Below are 23188 nucleotides of genomic sequence, written 5' to 3' on the forward strand. Positions count from 1 at the left end.
AGAGGAATTTTATATTACATTTTTATACTACACCCAAATATAAACCTGATTATATTAACGGCATTGTGAAATCTTACCTTTGTAAATCGGAGGATGCCATTGTAGTCCATAAACCCAGTTTTCATGACCAGACAGCACTGTTTCCAGTGTCACTGCATAGGCCACCTCTTCCTCTAAAGAGAATACAAAAGTGAATATAAAATCAAGCAATTTTAATAATTCAATTACACGGAGCAATGATAGTCATTTCACCTGCCATTAGTTTGCAAACTTGAATCAGTATAAAACAACAATTTCCATGTATAAAGTGCCTCAACAAATCAAAATAAGGTGTCAGCACATGACAGGAGAGTTATCAAAAAAAACTAATTTGGAAGTACATAAGGAGATATTAGGACTATTGAGGCAAAAAATAAACATGGATGTGAGTAAATAAACATGGACAAGCTGAAATAGAGACTGATGCAAGTGATGTCATGGAGGAGTAAATAGGCCATCTCAATAATGGCACCAAGTTGTTCTAAATACAAATTAGAACAGGTAGAATATTTTCTTAAAGGTTAAAGATATCTACATATATAACAATATTTTATAGCCTTGGGTAATTCTAACTTCTTAATACATGGACTTGTTCATAAACAAGCAAATATATGATTACAACAATCTGTACACAAGGAACTTATTCATCCAGATTCATAGATCAAAAAGATCTATCTTTAACTCCCTGAAACTCTGATCAAATCTTGAACCCGACAAGACTGCACATTTAGTGACATGGAATATCATTTCACACACTTCCACCCTGATCTTCATTCAGAGATCATGCTGGCATTTTAAAATTTCTTTTTGTAAAAAGCACAACATCTCAAAATCTGCATTTTCAACAACAAAATATGTTTTTTAAATGTATCATTAGTTATTTGCACACATATGAATTTTGTTTAATCAGAATTTCAGTTACCTAAAGTTAAGTTTCTTTGGTTTTCAAGTTTTTGGTTTGATAAATTGTTTCATTCAGTCTAGATTCAAACTTATCTCAGGGTAGGCCTGACTCAATGTCCAAAGCAGAAAGTGCCACCTTGCATCTGATGTCAGAAACGTGGACACATTTCCCCACTCCTGATATAATGACAAAGGTGCATAACTACAACCCGAACCAATGATTCAGATAAGCCATTGACCCGAAGACCTTCCTAATGCATATGATACATTACTTAGAGCATGTATCTACTGAACCACCAAGCGACCCTAAATACTAATCGGTTGGAAATAGCTCAAACAGATAGGGCATCAGTTGATATCATAAAATTATCTGAATTCTGGTTATTGCTGGTGGTCCATAGAGACTTAGAGTTAAGCAGCATAGCACAGAATCAGCTGAGATCCAGTGGCAAGCTTGACATTAGCCATAGCATCTGAATGACCTCTTATTCCACTTGGCTCCAGCCCCACTCGCCAAGCCAGGGGCCCTGCATTTGGTTCACTGTCAGCCTCACTCCCTGTACATCTGTGCTTCACAAATGCACTCAAGATTTTTGTATTTTGGCAAAATTTCCTTCATATATAATGCAGAACTTTGCATAAGTACCGTTTATTTAGCCAGTCTGAGAAAGTTAACAGATCCATGTAATCAGAAAAAAATGAAGTATAAGGTTTTAAATAAATGATGTAAATCACAAATTTAATCATGCAATTACATGCTTATCCTCAATTATTTTAAACATTATCAAGATCTCTGTTAATTTTCTATCAATGATTGAAATTGAAATTCAAAATTTTAGGCACCATGAGTCAACATCAGACATACTTGCGACAGATAAAACAAACAGATACAAACTAAAAATTCCTTTCAATCACCTCCCATTGCCCCAAAATGCATCTTTTTATAATGCCAAGACCCTCTCAGAGGGACAACAAATCCAAGCAAGCCAGCCAATATGGTGTTTTTTTTTAAATTTAGTACGAATATATGCACTTGAAAAACTGGGTTCAGTGATTTGTAATCGCTGTATCTTTAATTTTATTCCGTTATGTTCAAAGAGTCATAAATGTTACAGATACAAAACAAAATATCACGATCAAATCAAAAACCATGTAATTATTTGACAGTAGTCAACCAACAAGACCAAGAGCTCAAATGAAACAATTATTAAAAATAATTTACATACTAAATAACAAGATCTTAATTCATGAAGACTGTTAAAACCTCATTTTCCATTTTTGTTTGTTTAAAAAAAATTAAGAGATCAGCCAGTTAAGGCAATTTCTTTCTCTCTCAGAGGGCCACAGGTCTTTCGAGCTTTCTTCCTCAAAAGGCAATGGAAGCAGAGCCTTTGCATACCTTTTTTTAAATGGCAGAGATACAAAGATACTTGATAAGCCAGGAGGTGAAAGGTTACCATGGGTAGTTGGGATACCATCAGATCAGCCACAGTCTTATCGAATAGCCAAGCAAGCTTGAGAGGCCAAGTGGCCAACTCCTATACCTACATCATGTTTGTACTGGAGCAAAGTCGTGAAATTTCAGAACAGGTTGCAACAGTATTCCAACTTTTTCTGGAAAAAAATATTGATCCGGAAATTATTGTAACATGATGCACTTGCCACCAAGCTCAATAAAAAATGCTTGTCACAACGATCAGGTAAGAACTCGATCTTTTCATTGCCTGCAACCAGGCACCACACCCAGCAGCTGTGATAACAGCAAACTTTGTCAAGTTGATTGAGCTGCCAATCACATTAAAGGTTTCCTTGATTTCACTTGAGGTGGCACAGCCTCCAGAGGCACATTGAACCAACTACAGCGGCTTTGGGATTTGCATGTGAAACTTTGCATGTGCTAAACTGCCCAAGTTGCTGTCAGCTTCACAATGAATGCTTGTCATTTCACTATCATTACCACCCTGAAGTCTGGACCATTAGTTTTAAGTGTCTACCCACCTTTAATACTTACGATTATTATGGACAGTAAATATATCTTCCTTCAGTTTAATAATCTCTTTATCGGAATCCTTGGAAGAAGATTCTGTTCTGATGAATATTCTCCAAATGCGTATTAAGCAGTCCTGTGAGCAGCTTGCTAATAAGAGGTTCCCATCTATTACAGCACCAAACAAATATGGCTCATAGTCATTTATGAAATTTTTAGTATGCTTAAAGATAACACAAATGTCATATTACTCCCTTAAGAAATGACATATTTAATTCAGTAGTTTAAATAAAGGGTGTTGAATAAAATATCACAGATAATAAAAGCAGAAAATGCTGGAAACACTCAGCCATCAGGCAGCATCTGTGGAAAGAGAAGCAGAGCTGATGTTTCAGAACTGTCCTGATGACAGGCCTCTGACTTGAAACACTGAATCTGTTTTGCTTTCCATGGATGCAGCCTGACCTGCTGAATGTTTCCTGTTTTTATTTCATATTCTGTTAATGTTTCTGTTAACATTTTCTGTTTTTATTTCATATATTCAGCATCTGAATTTTTTTCACTCAAAGACACTTCAAATTAAGAAAATAATGTAACAGTTTGAATGGCAATTGGTGAGTATCACAATTTGCTTAAATGATGAATTAAGGACACATCACAATGTTAGTCAACCAAAGTTCCTTACCAGATACAGCCCATTCAACTCCTCGAACCCAGTCTTCATGGCCCATAAGTGAATGAATTTTCTGAAACTGTAACAAAAATTTCCCCACCTGATCAGCGCATGGTTGCCAATTTATTTTCCAATGAAGCAACATTATATCATGCCATAGATGGACAACATCTATTCCCTTTTTCAGACAAGTTAAATATTTTATCATTGTTGAAGGAATAACTTTCCACACAGAATTAAAATTTAAATACAGAAAGCCTTCCACAGAATATTAAACTGAATAAAATGCACTTTGTTCCTATTTTGGCAGCATAAAGTTGAGTCTAAGAATTTAATGTGTCAATGCACACTCACCTCCTGCTTTTTTAATGTCTTTTTTTCAGTCATAAGGCCACAAGAAATTAAAGCAGAAGCAGGCCATTCAGTCTCATGCCTGCTCTACCATCCAATTAGCTCATGGCTGATTTTTTACCACAGTACCACTTCCTTGCACTAACCCCACATCCCTTGAATCCTTTGATATCAAATAATCTATCGATATGTCTCTATGATAGAACATAGAAAAGTACTGGAACAGGCCCTTCGGTCCACCATGTTTGCACTGACCATAGTAACAAACTAGTGGTCCGTATCCCTCTATTCCCTGCCTGTTTGTATGTCTGACTCTGAAATATTGCTGCCATATCTGCTTCTACCACCTCCCCTGGCAAGGAATTCCAGGGACCTACCACTCTCTGTGTAAAAAAAAACTTGCCTTGGAAATCTCCTTTAAACTCCCCCTCCCCAACCTTAAACGTATGCCATCTAGTAGTTGACAATGACCCTCTGGAGAAAGACTCTATCTACGCCTCTCATAATTTTATATACTTCTATCAGATCACCCTCAGTTTCTAACACTCCAGAGAAAACAATCCAAGTTTGTCCAACATCTCTTTATAGCTAATACACTCCAATTCAGGTAACATCTTGTGAACCTCTTCTGCACCTTCCCCAAAGTCTCCACATCCTTCCTGAAATGTGGTGACCAGAACTGCACGCAGTACTCCAAATGTGGCATCACCGAAGTTTTATACAGTTGCAACATGACTTGCCAACTTTTATACTCAATGCCCTGACAGATGAAAGCAAACATGCCATACGCCTTCTTTACCACCCTTTCCACTTGTGTTGCCACTTTCAGAGAGCTATGGACTTGGACCCCAGGATCCCTCTGGACATCAACGCTCCTAAGGGTCCTGCCATTTACTGTATTCTTTCCTCTTGCATTTGCCCTCCCAAAATGCAACACCTCCCACTTGTCAGATTAAATTCCATTTGCCATTTCTCTGCTCACATTTCCACCTGTTGTAGCCTTTGACAACCTTTGTCACTATCCACAACTCCACCAAATGTTGTCTCACCTGCGAACTTACTAACCAGACCATATACAGTTTCATCCAAATCATTTATATATATTACAAGTAACAGAGATCCCAGCATTGATCCTTGTAGTCACAGATCATATTCAGTGACAGGTCACGAGCAACTCCCTTGGATAGGGAGTTCCATAGATTCCCTACCCTACATGTCATGAAATTTCTTCTCCTGTGTCCTGAATGGCCAACCACTTATTCTGAGACTGCAATCCCTGCTGCTTGATACAGCTGTCAAGATGAGCATCAACTCTGCAGCCACCTGGTCAAATCCCATAAGATTCTGTACCTTTTAATAAGATTACCTCTCATTCTTCTAAAATCAAGAGAGTACAGTGCATATTCGTTCCCTGTATGACACACCCACCATCCAGGAATCAATCCAATGAATCTTCACTGCAATACCTCGACCCTAAGAGGGTATGCAGTGAAGACAGGAAGGATAGGGAGACCAGTTCCATACACATTATTCAAAATGCCAGGGTGCTATACAATTATAGGAAGACATTTCAACTCTAACTCAATCCCTCATCCAATGTACTGTTTGCTTTCCCAATTGCTTTCTGTACCTTTTAGGTCTCTCTGAACACCAATACCTTTCAGTCTCTCACCATTTAAAAAACATTCCCTGCCTTTCTATTTTTTAACATACTGCTTATCTGTGTTTTATGTGTGCACTGGCCAAAGTCACTTCACGTAAAATTAGATCCAAATCATCTTTAATTTAATTCAATAGTTAGGATCAATACAACCATTCAAATGGGTGCCTGAACAGGAACTGGTTTCTCCAGAACTTGCGCTGTTCTCTGGCAACCAAGAGCATGCTTTGAGCTGATCACAGTTTGGAGACCGGGGTGTATCATCTGCAGATCAATTAATGCAAATGTCCAAGGGAGACAGGAGCAATCATTTCACAAGTGCCACGCAGTTCCTGTCCACAGAAAGCCACCAATCTGAGCAAACCACAGGACCCTGAAGCTGAAGCAGATTTGAATGTCCTCAAAATGCAAGAGGGAAACGGTAGAACATTGGTGCACATTCTCCACTTGACACTTTGGGAAATAAATGGATAAAAGGCAAATAACAAAGAAAGGTCTTTTTCATTTCAAATATATTTAGTTCTAAATAATATATAACAAAAGTGCTTTAGCTCTCAAGAACATTAAAAGGTACAGATGTTACCGATTGAAAAGTGACAATGACTTGGAACACTAATTCCTCATTTACAAATTAGAAATTAAAACATTAAAATGCACTATTAAATGAACTGCAATTACGGACACACAATTTTCCTTAGATATGACAACTTACTTGTTCACCTTCCTGTACAAATAAATAAATGTTGCTGTCATCGCCACCACAAGCCAGAATCACAGCTATAAATGGATAAAATAATAGTGAGATGTACAGAAATATAAACTGAAGTTCTTTAGTAACGTAAGAAAAATATTTAATTGACCTTGTAACCTGGAATTTCTATTGCTACTTAAGCTACAATGGCACACTAACCAAATACACAAAACATTACTCTTCTTTACTAGACAGATGTTTACTTTTTTTAAAAAAGGACTGAAATTCTAACATAAAACATGTCCATTACAAATTGACGTCAAATCAAAGGGGCTACCTTATTCTCAATAAGGAAATTATATCCTTTCATTCCCAGGCAGCAAATTGGCTTCCGGGTCACAATTAATATATTTATGATCATGTCTTCCCTTTCTTCCTGACTACATTACTCTTTCTGTGCTGCGATTTTTTAGTAATACTTAACATTAATATTGTTAAACTGCCTGGAAATATTTACAATGTCACCCCTTGGCTGTCATTCTGCAATCAATGCTCTTGTCTTCGAGAGCATGCTAGCCCAGTTGCTCAGGCCCGCCAAGAGTTTTACAGGCTACCCCCACATTAAGGAGGTGTTGCCTTCCTAGAAAACTGTCTGTATCACAATTTTTTGTAACATGCACCCTTTTTCCCATTGAAATGGAGACGCATTTCTACGGGATGTTTTTCTCTCATATTAAGCCATTTAAGTGACCCACCATTGTTAACTAACAGCTGAGGCCAACAATAAATTCGAGGCGATGGACGTCTTGTGCAAAAGAAACAACAAATTTTGTCAATTTTTATTGTTAGTCACTCAATACCATGGGTCAATAAGATATACATGTAACGTCACTGCATCCATTGGGTTGGCAGTCACAGCCAAGTCAGTCCTTTGCCACGCTATCTCCAACCCAAGGACATATGAACAGATACCTCACAGTGCAACAAACCTGCACTCTTCATCTGTGAGGCACTTGGCTCATGGATGAGGAAAAGGTTTAGGAAGTAGGGATAGCAAGGGAAGGGATGGGATTTGAGGATCAGGTTTCATGGAAAAAAGGTGGTGTAGAAACTCACTTGAAGTTGTAGGAGTTCACCTAAAGTACACCTGGATTAAAGCACAGTTACTGTGGTGAGTAGTACAAGAGCAGGAAGTCTCATTGCTGTGGTAAGTACCGCGAGAACTAGAGCCAGAACGAGAATGAGAGTGGGAAGCAGTTTAAAAAGGTAGGCCCATTGTTGTTGTTCTTGTTGCTATGGTGAGTTGATAGGCCTGATGATTAGCTAATTGGATAATTAGGCAGCAGCTGCCAATAAAAAGAAGCTAGGGTCAAGGGGAGCAGCCACACTCAGAGTGGGGAGCTGAGGCTTTGGCATAGAGAGGCAGAGTAGGTGAGTGGAGGCTTCTGGTAGGTTCTCTATCTTTCTTTGTTATTTGTCATTTTCTTTGTATGGAACAGAGGGAATGGCAGTCAGGGCAGACGTAGGATGTAGGATGCGGGAAGTCAGGGAGACCTCCAGTTTCCCTGCTGACTACACCTGCAGGAAGTGTCTCCAGCTGCAGCTCCTTACAGACCATGTGATGGAGCTGCAGCTGGATGAACTCCGGATCATTCGGGAAGCTGAGGAGATGATAGATAGGAGTTACCAGGAGGCAATTACATCTTGGGTGTGGGATGTAGGTAGTTGGGTGACCCTTAGGAGAGGAAAAAGGAATATGCTTAGGCAGTCGGTACAGGATACCCCAGTGACCATTTCCCTTGATAACAAATATATTGTTCTGTATGCTGTTGGGGGTATAAATCACCAGTGGAGAGCTACAGCAGCTGGGTCTCTGACACGGAGTCTGGCTCTGTGGCTTGGAAAGGGAAGGGGGGGCGGGGGAAGAGGAGTGTAATAGTGATAGGGGATTTGTTGGTTAGGGGAAAAGACAGGTGACTCTGTGGATAAGAACAAGATTCCCGAATGGTATGTTGCCTCCCAGGTGCCAGGGTCAGGGATGTCTCAGAACAAGTGCACAGCATTCTCAAGGTGGAGGGAGAGCAGCCAGAAGTCGTGTTACACATTGGCACCAATGACATAAGTAAGATAAGGGATGAGGTCCAGAAGAGCGAGTACTGGGAGTTAGGAAGGAAGCTAAAAAGCAGGACCTCAAGGGTAGTAATCTCTGGATTGCTGCCTGTGCCATGCGCCAGGAAAGGAAAGAATAGAAAGATATGGCAGATTAATGAATGGCTGAAGAGCTGGGGCAGGGGTTCAGATTTGTGGATCATTAGGATCTCTTCTGGGGTAGGTATGACCTGTACAAAAGGGACAGGTTACACCTGAACTCAAGAGGGACCAATGTCCTTTCTGGCAGGTTTGCTGGAGCAGTTGAAGGGTTTAAACTAGGTTTGCAGGGGCATGGGAACTAGAGAGTTAGATTAGATGATGGATCAATTGGTGAAGAAGTAGATGCAATGTGTACAGAGAATGTGAGGAAGGAGAGGCAGTGGATGAGGCATAAATGCAGTCAGTTAGATGTTAAGAATAAGGGTGATGAACTTGGAGCATGGATCAGTACAAGGAATTACGAAGTTGTGGCCATTACATAGACTTGGCTGTCACAAGGGCAAGAGTGGCTGCTTGAGGTTCTGGGGTTAGATGTTTCAAAAGGGATAAGGAGGGAGGTAGAAGGAGTGGGGGGTGGCATTGCTAATCAGGGACAGTATCACAGCTGTAGGAAGGGAGGACATCATAGAGGGATCGTCTATTGAGTCAGTGTGGGTGGAAGTCAGAAACGGGAAGGGAGCAATCACTCAATTGGGAGTATTCTACAGGCCGCCAAATAGCCACTGGGACACTGACGAGCAGATAAGTAGGCAGATTTTGGAAAGGTGCAAAAATAACAGGGTTGTTGTCATGGGTGACTTCAACTTCCCTAATATTGATTGGCACCTCCTTAGTGCCAAAGGTTTAGATGGAGCAGAATTTGTTAGGTGTGTACAGGAATGATTCCTTACACAGTATGTAGACAGGCCGACTAGAGGAGATGCCATGCTGGATCTGGTATTAGGCAATGAACCTGGTCAGGTGACAGACATCTCGTTGGGTTAGCATTTTGGGGATAGTGGCCATAACTCCCTGACCTTTAGCATAGCCATGGACAAGGATAGTAGACATTATGGGTAAGTATTTAATTGGGGAGGGCAAATTACAATGGTATTAGGCAGGAACTTGGGAATGTAAATTAGGAACAGATGTTCTCTGGTAAATGCACCCCAGAAATGTGAAGGCTGTTTAGGGACCACTTACATGGGGCTCCAGATAGATTTATCCCACTGAGGCAAGGAAAAGATGGTAGGGTGAAGGAACCATGGTTAACAAGAGAGGTGGAAGGTTTAGTCAAAAGGAAGAATGTAAGATAAGATCAGCTATCTTTATTAATCACATGTACATCGAAACACACTGTGAAATGCATCTTTTGTGTAGTGTTCTGGGGGCAGTCAGCAAGTATTGCCATGCTCCCGGCACCAACATAGCACGCCAAGCAAAAAATCAGACAGGGCTCTTGCAAGTTACAAGATAGTCAGGAAGGAGTTTAAGAAAGGACTTAGGAGAGCTAGAAGGGGATATGAGAAGGCCTTGGCAAGTAGGGTTAAGGAAAACCCTACGGTGCTCTACACATATGTGAGCAACAAGAGGATGACAAGGTTGAGGGTAGGACTGTTCAGGGATAACAGGGGAAAATTGTGTGTGGAGGTGAAGGAGGTAGGGGAGGTCCTGAATGAATACTTTGCTTCAGTGTTCACCAGGGAAGGGACTTAGACGAATGTGAGGTTAGCGTAGAACAGGCAAATGTGTTGGAGCATGTCAAGGTTAAGAAAGAAGCCATGTTGGAGCTACTAAAAACATTAGGATAGTTAAGTATCTGGGGCGGATAGGATATATGGGAAGAGAGGGAAGAGATTGCTGGAGCATTAATGATGATATTTGAGTCCTCCCTGGCCACAGGAGTGGGACTGGAGGACAGCAAACATTGTTCCATTGTTCAAGAAAGTTAAAAGGGATAATCCTGGAAACTATAGACAAGTGAGTCTTGTGTCAGTGATGGGCAAACTGTTGGACAGGATTTACGAGCATTTGAAGAAGCATAGTCTTAAGGATAATCAACATGACTTTGTGAAGGGCAGGTTGAGTTTCTTGAGGAAGTGACAAGAAAATTGATGAAGGTAGTGAGATGGATGTGGTATATATGGAATTTAGCAAGGCGTTTAACAAGGTTCCCCATGGTAGGCTCATACAGAAACCCATGAGGTATGGGATCCATGTTAGATTGGCTGTGTGGACTCAGAATTAGCTTGCCCACAGAAGTCAGAGGGGGGTTGTAGAAGGGGACTATTCGACCTGGAGGTCCGCAAGAAGTGGTGTTCCACAGGGATCAGTTCTCAGACCCCTGCTCTTTGTGATTTTAATAAATGACTTGGATGAAGAAATGGAAGAGTGGGTTAGTAATTGGTAATGTAATAGATAATGCAGAAGGTTGTCAGAGGTTGCAATGGGATTTGGACAGGATGCAGAGCTGGGCAGAGAAGTGGCAGATAGAATTCAATCCAGAGCTGTGAAGTGATACACTTTGGAAGAACAAACTTGAAGGCAGAGTACATGGTTAATTGGCAGGATTCTTAGCAGTGTAGAGGAACAGGTCTTGGGGTCCAAGTACATAGATCCTTCAAAGTTGATAGGGTGGTTAAGAAAGCTAATGGTGTGCTGACCATTGAGTTCAAGAGCCCAGAGGTAATGTTGCACTCTATAAGACTCTGGTTAGACTGGTTGCCACATGATAGGAAGAATGTGGAAGCTCTGGAGAGGGTGCAGAGGAGATTTACAAGGATGCTGCCTGAATTGGAGAATGTGTGTGTCTTACGAGGCAAGGTTGAGTGAGTTAGGGCTTTTTTCTTTGGAGCAACGGAGGATGAGAGGAGACTTCATAGGGGTATATAAGATTGAGAGACACAGACAGAGTGGACAGCCAGCATCTTTTCTCCAGGGTGGTGATGACCAATACTAGAGGTCACCCATTTAAGGTGCATGGAGGAAAATTCAGAGGAGATGTCAGAGGTAGTTTTTTTGTTACAGAGTGGTGGGTGCCTGGAATGTGCTGCCGGGGATGGTGGTAGAGGCCAATATGATGGGTCATTTAAGAGACTCTTAGATAGGCATATGGATGAAAGAAAAATAGAGAATTATGGGAAGTGAAGTTGAAAGGGGGATAGATTGCATGGGGATAAGGTTTATATAGGTTGGCACAACATCATGGGCCGAAGAGCCCATACTGTGCTGTACTGTTCTATGTTCACTGTGACTTAGTGGAAGTGAAGTAAAGGCTAAGGGATTACTTTAAAGAGTTGGCCATAACTACTGTGGCTTCCCATGATGCAGCGTCAGAAAAAGTGCCTCACAGTTGAAGAGTGCATCAGTGTTGAACTCTGAAACATCTGCTTGCATGTTCTCAAACTGGAAAGGGTATGGCAAAGGAGGGACTTGGCAGTGCCTGCCAACCCAATCAACGTGGTGACATCATATCCAAATCTTATTGCTCTGCAATATTCAGTGACTAAAAATAAAAATTGACAAACTTTGTTGTTGCTTTCGCTTTTTGTTTATATTTTTCCCCCATATAAATTCTGCAAGAGTGCATTTTATTCCGTATCTCAAATTTTTGTGTGGTGATTTGTAAATTCCTGAAAGGAAAATTTCCGTAATACAAACAGCCTTAGTGCAGGGGTTACCTGTATTCCCTTTCAGCAAAAATTTGTTAATTTACCTGATATAGAATTGCTACATCCTCGGCCTTGACCATTGTTACAGAGAGGTCAAATGCATATCAGAGGAACAACATCTCAAATTCTACTTAAGTAGCTTACAACACAATGGCATGAATATTGAATTTTCCAATTTCAGTTAATCCACATCCCCAGTAATAACCTCACACTCATTCACCCATCTACCTCGTTTGCTTTTCCCTATGTTCACCTTTCCATCCCCTTCCCAAACTTGGTTCCTTCATCTCCTCTCCACCTGGTTCCATCACCTACCAGCCTCTGTACCACACCTCCTTCATACTGGTGATCTTTTCTTGCCTCTCTCTGTTCTGATGCAGGATCTCAACCCAAAACATTGACTTGCATCTTTTGCCTTGACAGATGCTGTTTGGCCAGCTGAATTCTTCTAGTGCTCTGTTTTTTTGCTAGAGCTAAAAATTGTTTACAATTTTAGTTTCTTCCCCTTATTTTTTCTTAGCCTTCTTTGGTTAGTTGTAAACCATCTCCTCCTGTATAATAGGCTGTCTCATCTCTAAGTAAGAGTTGTTCTCTTCTGTGAGCCTCACTCCCACACACATTCTGCCTCAATCCATCTCAATATTTTCCATCCCAGATTTGCTTGCTCCCTTGTACATCATCCTCAAGTCTCTTGTCAACTTCACCGTTATACCATTACTTAATTTCTCAAGCTGCAAAGATGCTTGCGCAGCAATACAGGCATTCATATACTTCTGGAATGGAAGTCTCACAGTAACAGTGAAAATGCAGGATCACGAGAGGAGGCAAGAAGATGATGGGTAGTACCTAACAATACGTTTTCTTCTACTTCTGTTCAGATGAACAGGTAATTAGCCAAAAAACATTTTATTAACCACGGTCTAAAGGCAGTAACATTACCCTTTGAATTTTAAAATCCCATCACATTTGTTCTCTTGCTCCAAAATAATGCCTTTCTTTTCGTTTAGCACTAAAATATTGAGATGGATTTGGGCGGAATGTGAGGGAGTGAGGCTCACAGGAGAGAACAACTCTTACTTAGAGATGAGACAGCCTATTATACAGTGGAGATGGTTTACAACTAACCAAAGAAGCCCAAGAAAAATAAGGGGAACAAACAAAAATAGTACATAATTTTTAGCTCTAGCAAAAAGCAGAGCACTTGAAAATTTTCAATTTGTCACTACTTACCATCACTGCCTGGCAATCGTGCTAGTGCAACATCCATCATGAAACCACTTCCAAAGGAAAGAGTTTGCATGCATTCACCTAGCCAGAAACAATTTATGTAATTTAGTTTTGTACTTTGCGAAACATAATACTTTATTTTAACAAAAAACTGAAGAACAAAAGGCACTTAGAAAACTGAATGGTCCCAGTCATAGATTTATAAACTGAAATGACTTAACATTGTCCGAGCCATGTGTGAACTGGCTGCCATGTTTTCTACATTAGGGCAGTAATATTTTAAAAATATTTTCTTGGATATATTTTGAAAAAAAATAGGAAAAATATATAAATGTAAGTCTTTCCAAAGTTTATAACATCGAAGTGGAAACATTCTATTTCGCTCTTCCAAAATCACTTTGCAGCTACTAAACATATATTCAAAAGTATACTCAAAAATTTCACAACCTATTCAATGCTGGAACAATCAATTGCCACCTCAGTGAGAGTTAACAAGAATACATCTTGCCATCTGAGAGCTCAGTAGAAATGAAATAAAATGGACATAGAATAACAAAGCTTAATGGTTTCCTCAATAAAACAGTTTTAAAAAAGCACCTCATATTATCATCATATCTCAGGAAATATTTGTATTTTCCAAATGATAAAATTGAAGCTGTTGTAGAAATTTAGAAGTTGGTTGAAACCTAGACTAAAACTATTTATGAGAACGACCTTATTAGTAATGGAATTAAAAGCTATTCGCAAAATTGTTCTTGAATGCATGTTCAGTTCAGCTACTATGTTAAGCTGCTTAATATTGCAGAACCAATGAGAGGAAAGGATTTTGTTTTAATTTGTAAAACAAATTTAATCCAAATTACTGTAATAAACAAATTCATTGGACACTTGAGAAAACCAATGGCTTGGAGATGGAGTTGTGAGGGAAGTGGGGTCAACATGCCCTCTTGACTGAAGTTAACACAGATGTTTCTAAATGAGCAGACAATGTATTTTAACAAAGATAGCATAAGTTTTAAAAACCTTAGTTGTATACATTGAAGCAATTGGAAACCAATTGAGATTTTTTTCTAAAACAGTTGGAAATCTGCCCTTCTGCCCACCGAGTTCACCGTAACCATCAACACCCCTTTACACTGATCATACACTTAATCCCATTTTATTGTCCCCACAATCCCTTTGGCAACCCCGCAAATGCACATCAGGGGCAATTTGCAGCAGCCATTTAACCTACCAACCGGCACATCTTTGGAATGATGTTGAAAATTGGAGCACCTGGAGGAAACTGACAAAGAGAACATGCAAACAGGGAGAACATGCAAATTCCACACAGACATCACCCAAAGTCAGGAATGAACCCAGTTTGCTGGAGCTATGAGGCAACTGTGCCGTTCAATATTCCTGATCCACCAATTTGGCTGCACAAACTGGACAAAAGCACTAACTACTTATTGAAATAACACTCCAAGACAACTCAAAATCATTCCAAAGGAAAAGAAAGATACTGCATATGCTAGAAATCTGAAAACAATTTGCTGAAGATACTCTTAGCCAGTGAGAAAAAAGCAATTAATATTTCAGGTTGATGATGTCACATTGATTTACAACCGCAGCACTGTACATAAAGCTATCGATTTAGATTCTGATACTTATATGGCAGTATACGATGTACACGAATGACAGAAATGTGGAGCTCTAGTGGTGCAACAGCACGCATGTGGTACTTATATTGCGGTAGTTCCACATTTAATACAATCCGTCGGCACATGAATGATCTTGACCTCTCTCTGCAACAACACTAACTCACTCAATCTCAAAGTTGTTGCAGTCAAAAATGTGCCATTGACAGTCTTGACTTTTCCACTCCCTACTCGTGCTCTAACCCACCACTTCTCAACTTGTAGCACTCATTCATTAGGAACCAAACGATTTATCATCAAAATTGCTGACAAGGGTGGTGCTGTTGTGGTCTGGTGAAATGACCTGTATCTCACAGAGGCCAGATGTCAGCTCTCAGAGACCTGCTCATATGTCCCTGTGGATCATGGCCCCACCATCAAACATTAGGCCACAGTGACCCAGACAATCATGGATCTCATTTCCTCAGGAGATCTTCCCTCCACAGTTTCCAGCCTCAGTGTCCCAGCCCCGCACAGCCCACTTCTATCTCCTGCCTAAAATTCACAAGCAGGAATGCCCTGGCAGACCCATTGTTTCAGCTTGCTCTTGGCCCACCAAACCTACTTCTTCCTATCTTGACTCTATCCTTTCTCCACTGGCCCAGTCCCTTGCCACTTATATCCCTGATACCTCAAATGGCCTATGTCACTTTGGCCATTTCCAATTCCTTGGTCCCAACAGGCTCCCTTTACCATCAATGTACAATCCCTTTACACCTCCATCCCACATCTGCTTCTTCCTGGAGCAGAGGCCCAAATAATTCCACTCCAGCAAACACACTCATTCACCTGGCTGAACTTTTATCACACTGAACAATTTCTCCTTCAACTCCTCTCACTTTCTCCAGATCAAAGGTATAGCTATGGGTAGTTGCAAGAGGCCAACCTATGCCTACCTTTTTGCGGGATATGTGGAACAGTCCTTACTTCAGTCCTACCTGGGCCCACTCCCTCAACGCTTTTTTCGGTAAGTCAATGTCTGCTAAGGTGCTGCCTCCTATACTCATGCAGAATTTGCCAGATTTCATTACTTTTGCTACCAATTTTCACCATGCCCTCATCTTCACATGGTTAATCTCTGATTCTTCCCTTCTTTTTCTGGATCTCTCTGTCTCCATCTCAGGAGATAGATAGCTACTAACATGATTACAAGCCCATTGACTCCTGCAGCTATCTCAACCACTCTTCATCCCACGCTGCCTCCTGTAAGGACTCTATTCCATTCTCCCAGTTCCTCTGACCATAATTACTCCAATGATGAAACTTTCCATAGAAGTGCCTCTGAAACGTCTTCCTTCTTCTGGAATCATAACTTCCCATCTACCATTGTTAACAAAGCCCTTAACCACACCTCATTCATTTACAACACCTCTGCTCTCACCCCCTCTCTTCCAGGACTGAACAAGGATAGGGTTCCTCTGGTCCTCACCTTCCACCCCGCAAACCGCCACATCCAATAGATCGATCTCTGAAATTTCCACCACCTTCAAAGAATTTCCACCACCAGACACATCTGCCCCTCTCCTCCCCTTTCAGTATTTCACAGGGACTGCTCCCTTCTTGATTCACTCATCCAGTCTTCCATTCCCACCAACCACCTTCCTTCTTATGGCACTTTCCAATGCAACACTTGTCTTTTCATCTCTTCCCTTCCCACCACCTAAACAGTCTTTCCAGGTGAAGCAGCGATTCACTTCCAATCTAGTGTACTACATTTAGTGGTCTCCTTTACATTGGAGAAACCAAATGCAGATTGGGTGATTGCTTTGCGGAGCACTGGCATTCAATCAGCAGGAGCGACCCTGAGCTTCCCACTGCCTGTCATTTTAATTCACCATTCTATTCCCACTCTGACCTAGTGGTCTGTTGCTTCCAGTATTGTTACAACGAGACCCAATGCAAGCTTGAGGAACAACACTTCATGTTTTGTCTGGGCACACTGCAGCCTTTTGGACTTAATACTGAATTCTATAACTTCAGGTAACTTGATTTCTGCCCTGATCAGATGTTCATCTGTGATACTAACTCAGCTTGCTTGTTTCCCTCCCCCTTCCAAATCCTTTTCTCTTTTTTTTCCTCTGGGAGCGGAGGACATATCCAGCCTCTGACCTGCCAGGCACATCTTCCTGCTCTACATTTTGCTATTCCAAATTTCTTTTTGTCTATATTCTCACTCTCTAACTGCTCCCATTCACTCACTGACTGGTTAACCTTGTTTAGAGCTCATCCCCATGATCTGCCTGGTTTTACCCTATCAGAGACATCCCCCTCCCCCACCCTCCCTGCAGCTTAACAAACTTCTTTTGTTTGTCCCAGTTCTGACGAAGGATCTTTGACCAGTAACATTAACCCTGTTTCTCTTCCCACAGGTATGGCCTGACCTGCTGAGTATTTCCAACATTTTGTTTTTATATCAGTTTACATTACTGTATCATTGCTCATGAGCCACTATCCTCCACAATTCGGAGACTAAATACAGTTTGGTTGATTACTGTGTTGAGCATCTTTGTTCAGTGCACTAGCATAATCCTTAGCTTCTTATCAGTTAGCATCCCATTGATAATCTCCACTCTCCCAAAGATCCCTTATACTGTCTCAATGAACTTCACTTTCTGATTCAGCACGTTGCGGTCTTAAGGTCAATAATTTCAAATCAAAACAACTGCTCCGATTTTCTAGACAGAATATGCTGGCTATTGTTCTGCTGTTGCAACATTTAGATGACGAGATGACCACTTTTTTGGCTACTTATCATGTGTTAAAGTAAAAACACTTCTAACTTCCATCCCACTGTATCGTATTCCCGTGTATACTTATTACATCATAACCCTTTTTAAATCTGATGATAGAACACTGACCAGAAAGGTTAACTCTGTTTCTTACTGTCTACATGCTGCCTGAAGAGTTTGGTATTTCGAGACTTTCCTGTTTTGGGCAGTGGACAGCAATCAAATCTTTCCAGTAACAACACACTGAAAATTTTGAATGCAGTCTCATTAATACAATTACAACAGGTGTCCCACAAGACACAAGAACATAAGAAATAGGAGCAGGAGTAGGCCATCTGGCCCAATGAGCCTACTGCGCCATTCAATAAGATCATGGCTGATCTGGCCCTGGACTCAGATCCACCTACCTGCCTTTTCCTCATAACCCATAATTCCCCTACTATGCAAAAATCTATCTAACTGTGTCTTAAATATATTTAATGAGGTAGCCTCCACTGCTTCCCTAGGCAGAGAATTCCACAGATTCACTACTCTCTGAGAAAAGCAGTTCCTCCTCATCTCCATCCTAAATCTATTCCCCCGAATCTTGAGGCTTTGTCCCCTAGTTCTAGTCTCACCTACCAGTGGAAACAACCTTCCTGCCTCTACCCTATTTATCCCTTTCATAATTTTATATGTTTCTATAAGATCCTCTCTCATTCTTCTGAATTCCAGTGAGTATAATCCCCGGCGACTCAACCTCTCCTCGTAGGCTAACCCCCTCATCTCCAGAATCAACCTGGTGAACCTCCTCTGCACCGCCTCCAAAACCAGTATATCTTTCCTCAAGTAAAGAGACCAGAACTGCATGCAGTACTCCAGGTGCGGCCTCACCAGTACCCTGTACAGTTGCAGCATAACCTCCCTGCTCTTAAGTTCAGTCCCTCCAGCAATGAAGGCCAACATTCCATTTGCCTTCTTGATAACATGTTGCACCTGCAAACCAACCTTTTGTGATTCATGCACCAGCACTCCCAAGTCCCTCTGCATAACAGCATGCTGCAATCTTTCACCATTTAAATAATAATCTGATCTTCTATTTTCCCTTCCAAAGTGGATGACCTCACATTTACCAACATTGTACTCCATCTGCCAGACCCTTGCCCACTCACTTAACCTATCTATATCTCTCTGCAGACTCTCCGCATCCTCTTCATAATTTCCTTTTCCACTCAATTTAGTGTCACAAGGAGTTAAGTGTTTCAAGAGTCTCCTGTTTTGGGCAGTGGAGAGCAATCAAATCTTTCCCGTAACAAGCTTAGACAAACCATTCTGATCAAGAAACAAATAACATATAAGTTAGCAGGGTGACAAACTGAAGAAATAACAGATAAGTGGCTCGGGGTGACAAACTGGAGATGCAAGAACTGTAGAGGCCTATCCACTATCTAACAAACCAGCCTACAGAGACTTTAAAAGAATCATATCCTCAACAGGTGTCAAGATGGAAAACCCCATCATCACATTATATGTAGAATATCAAGACCTCCTCACAATTATACAACACTGGGAATACTTCCATTATCCAACTGCATTTACTCCCAACAGCCACCATCCTCTGTTAACACTCTCTTCTGGTATTTCAATGGTTTTTCCCTCACACCTTTTCAAGAACTACACAAGTAATGCTTATTTCACACCCACAATTGGCTATACACTGACTCATATGGATCTCATGCCACTGTTGCAATTTTGGTCTCATACCCCTTCAAAGAGAAGAAAATTAAGAGAGAAGTAAATATGAAACAATGTGGGCAAGGTGGCAAGAACCCTAAATGCCACCGTCTTGATATATTTTGAGAATGCAGCCCCTTAAATCCTTGGGAGATAGAACAATGAGAGAAGTAGAGTGGAACAAAAATAAACAGTAAGCACAATTTCATCTCATTCATCCTCCTCAAACCTTGACGAGAAATAGTTGGCAGGACATTATGATACCATTGCTTCTTTCCACTGTGTGTAAATGCCACATGAAGCTGACTGAAAAAGTAAGGAAGCCAAGACTTCCAGAAATGATGCATCCCAAATCCGATTTCGCTGATGCTCTAGTAAGTTAGAGGGAGGTGTGTCAAATGATACAATCGACAGTGAGTGAGCAGAGATAGCTGCTGATGCCAGGGAAGAATCAAGAACTGATGTTCAAAGGGGGACCTCTCATCTTTCCAACTGGTGAGGGAAAATCTTGATCAACTTTTAAAAAGACTAATATTGTCTGTTTAAGTTTGCAGCAAACATTAAGATATGTAACATATAATCTTCAAAAGGTTAGTGGGGAAGGGATATCACTAGCATCTGCATCACATTAATGCTAATCAAAGCAATGCAACCCACTATGAAGAATTTGTCAATTTCCAATGCTACTGCTGGCAGATCCCTTCCACCCTATCAATCCCTGTTACAGAGGCCCCTAAAATACTCAAAACTCCCCACTGGAAGTTCAATCTGCCAAAATCACCAAGAATTTCAACAGAAGTAATAATAAAAACAGGACATCATTCAGCCATCTGGTCAATTTCAGCATACAACAGATTCTAGTCTGTACATTGGACAGCACTAGAAATCATACAAGGAGATCCAAAGGCTGGAACTTAAGCAATCTGTTCTAGTAATAGATTGCTGCCACAACAATCAATGACTCTAGTTAGATAGTGGCCTGATGCAAGAGTAGAGAAAAGGAATGAGTAATGGTTCTGCCTCTAATCGTGACATTGGCTATGGAATTTCCAGCCACCCTTCTTCATTGACAGTACATCGATTAGAAAGCTAGAAGAGCCAGAATGAGGTTGAGAATCTCCTCGATCACATCTCCCCAACACTAATCCATCGACAATATCCCTGTCACTGAGTGAGGCATGAAAACAGCATGAACAATCACGGGAAGAAGATTCTTAATATTTACCCTACCCATGCCTCTCATAATTTTAAATGGTATTGGTATATTATTGTCACTTGTACCGAGGTACAGTGAAAAGCTTGTCTTACAAACCGATCGTAGAGGTCAATTCATTACACAGTGCAGTTACATTGAGTCAGTACAGAGTGCATTGATGTAGTACAGGTAAAAACAGTAATAGTACAGAGTAAAGTGTCACAGCTACAGAGAAAGTGCAATGCAATAAGGTGCGAGGATACAACAAGGTAGATCGTGAGGTCAGAGTCCATCTCATTGTATAAGGGAACTGTTCGATAGTCTTATCACAGTGGGGAAATGTCTCTATCAGGTCACACCTCAGCCTCCCTTGCTCCAGGGAAAACAAATCCAGCCTGTCCACTCTCTCATTATAACTAAAGCCCTTGAATCTGAGCAATATCCAGGTGAATCTTCTCTGCACCCTTTCCGGCACACTAGATTCAATCAACGGACACATCAGAGACATTATTGTGACTAATAATTATGCACATAGATCACATCCAGGGGGATAAAAGTTTGCTATGTCCAGAGAACATGCAGGTTATGGTATTGAAGAATCCATCATCTGACAATAAATATTGCATTTCCAACAACTTATTAGGAGGGAAATGCAAAATAGACAAAGGTATTTTCATGAAAGCACAGGAAAGTATCAAGGAATATCATCTATGCTGCAAGTGTTAGATCAACTCAACAACAGCTATTTGCCAAATCATCAGCTACCTGTTCAGACTCTTCATTGATCAATTTTTCCATTCAAATGCTCTACCCTTTGGTGCATCGAAGGCAGGCAAAACTGGTTAAATGCAGCAGACTTTGACGCAAGAAATTTCAACTGTTTTGCCAGGTTTCCTGACTAGACATGGACTCCTGGTTTAGCATTCCAAGGCTGATTTGATGATGAGCCTGAAAGATGCACGTGCATTATTCATCTATCCTCAACAGAATGGACGATTGTTATGAACTAGAGCTGTGGAGGACTGCATTGCTTTCCAAGGAGTAAACATTGTAAAAATAATTTTTTAAGTGAAATAATTATATCCATGTGGATTGTCTTAAGCCAAAGTATAACTCAGTTGAAGCTTTGGGTGTGCCATTTACTCATCCATACAAAGGATCATAAACAAACTGCAGATGAATGAGTGAAAGCCCAGGCATTTTTTGAAGGAACAGATATAGGATGACCACAAGACATAATTTCATTTAGTATCACTCATACACTTTTAAGAATCCTGTGATTTATGGAACTGAGTTTCCTGAATGCTGTTACTGGTTTTCCATGGACAAACTAATGAAGTTTCCTGCTATGATGGCAGTCATTTAATTGAAACATCTGTGCACTGCAGAAGGACTGAGGACCCTGCAGCGCTATAGCATAAGCCTAAGGAATACAAGCAGAGGAAAGAAATGACCCTGTCAGTTACCAGCAGTCTTCTACCTTCCAGGAACCAAGGCACGGAATAACTATCCCAAGAAAAACCTGAGCCCAGAAAGTCCCCTACAGTTGAGAGGACATTGACACATCCTTTTAAAGTTCTTGCTGGCACAGATTCATTGGAGGTGCATCAAGTCTATATAGTTATTAGACAGAACAATCCAATAACTCCTCTGTTTTTTCAACCATTGCCTGAGAACTTTCTCATTTCAAATACTTATCCAATTCTCTTTTGAGTTTGTTTCCACCATCTTTTCAGGCTGTCCATTCCAGATCATAACAACTCATACTAACAGCTCCCTCAGCAGCAAACTTTGAAATTAAATCCTGTATCCCCAAGTCCAATTTATTAGTACATGTCAAAAAAGCAATACCCCACCACAACCCTGGAGAACCCCACATATACCTCTCAGCAGTCTGAATCCACTACTACTTTCTGACTTCTGTGTTTTAGTCAATTTTGCATCCATGCTGCACTACCCACTTAATTTCATTTGCTTTAATTTTAACAATATATCTATTCAAATATCTTTTGAATGTTTGTATGCCCAACATCAACGCTTATAATCAACTGTCGCAGTTACTTCAGTATAGTAGATTAAGTTAGTCAAACACAAATCCACACTGACATCTTTGTTATTTTCTACTGTAAAATCCTTTAAGTATGAACTGTTTCCCACAAGATGACCTCTTGGCCAATTTGAAGATGTCAAACTAAAAATAGTCCAGAATTCACTGCTGATTACTAAGCTTATCTTTGATTACTAAGCTACTCAAATATCAAGAAAAAAGCAAAATCAAAATAACAGATAACCCTACAAATAATTCTGTATTCCAAAATGTAGCCGAGCAAACATGAATGCATAATACGTGTGGGAAAAATAATTACAACATTGCTGGTCAAAAAAGATAATGATGCTAAATGTCAACACAATGATGCAATGAAATATACATTTACGTTCCTATTCCTTGTGCATCAAACATATGCACTTTCTGAGCATTACAAATCTTGACCCAAAGGCAATTAAGAGTACATTTTTGTGCATCATGGGTCATATGTTGA

General features: G+C 40.5%; 1 protein-coding gene across 4 annotated transcripts in view; it reads right to left on the bottom strand.

Moving 5' to 3' along the window:
* elp2 (elongator acetyltransferase complex subunit 2) overlaps nucleotides 1-23188 on the bottom strand; it is a 97133-nt gene that overhangs the window by 62412 nt on the left and 11533 nt on the right. For all 4 annotated transcript variants that reach the window (XR_007956406.1, XR_007956408.1, XR_007956407.1 and 1 more), the window contains exons 5-9: nucleotides 13336-13413; nucleotides 6326-6390; nucleotides 3615-3681; nucleotides 2954-3097; nucleotides 78-173 (exon numbers count right to left, since the gene is read on the bottom strand). Coding sequence is in view for 1 of the 4 variants with exons in the window: in XM_052016736.1 (XP_051872696.1) it covers nucleotides 78-173; nucleotides 2954-3097; nucleotides 3615-3681; nucleotides 6326-6390; nucleotides 13336-13413 (450 nt within the window). In the remaining 3 variants the exon portion in view is untranslated. The remainder of the gene's footprint in view (nucleotides 1-77; nucleotides 174-2953; nucleotides 3098-3614; nucleotides 3682-6325; nucleotides 6391-13335; nucleotides 13414-23188) is intronic.

This window comes from Pristis pectinata, chromosome 5, assembly GCF_009764475.1.
Source record: "Pristis pectinata isolate sPriPec2 chromosome 5, sPriPec2.1.pri, whole genome shotgun sequence".
Taxonomy (NCBI): Eukaryota; Metazoa; Chordata; class Chondrichthyes; order Rhinopristiformes; family Pristidae; genus Pristis; species Pristis pectinata.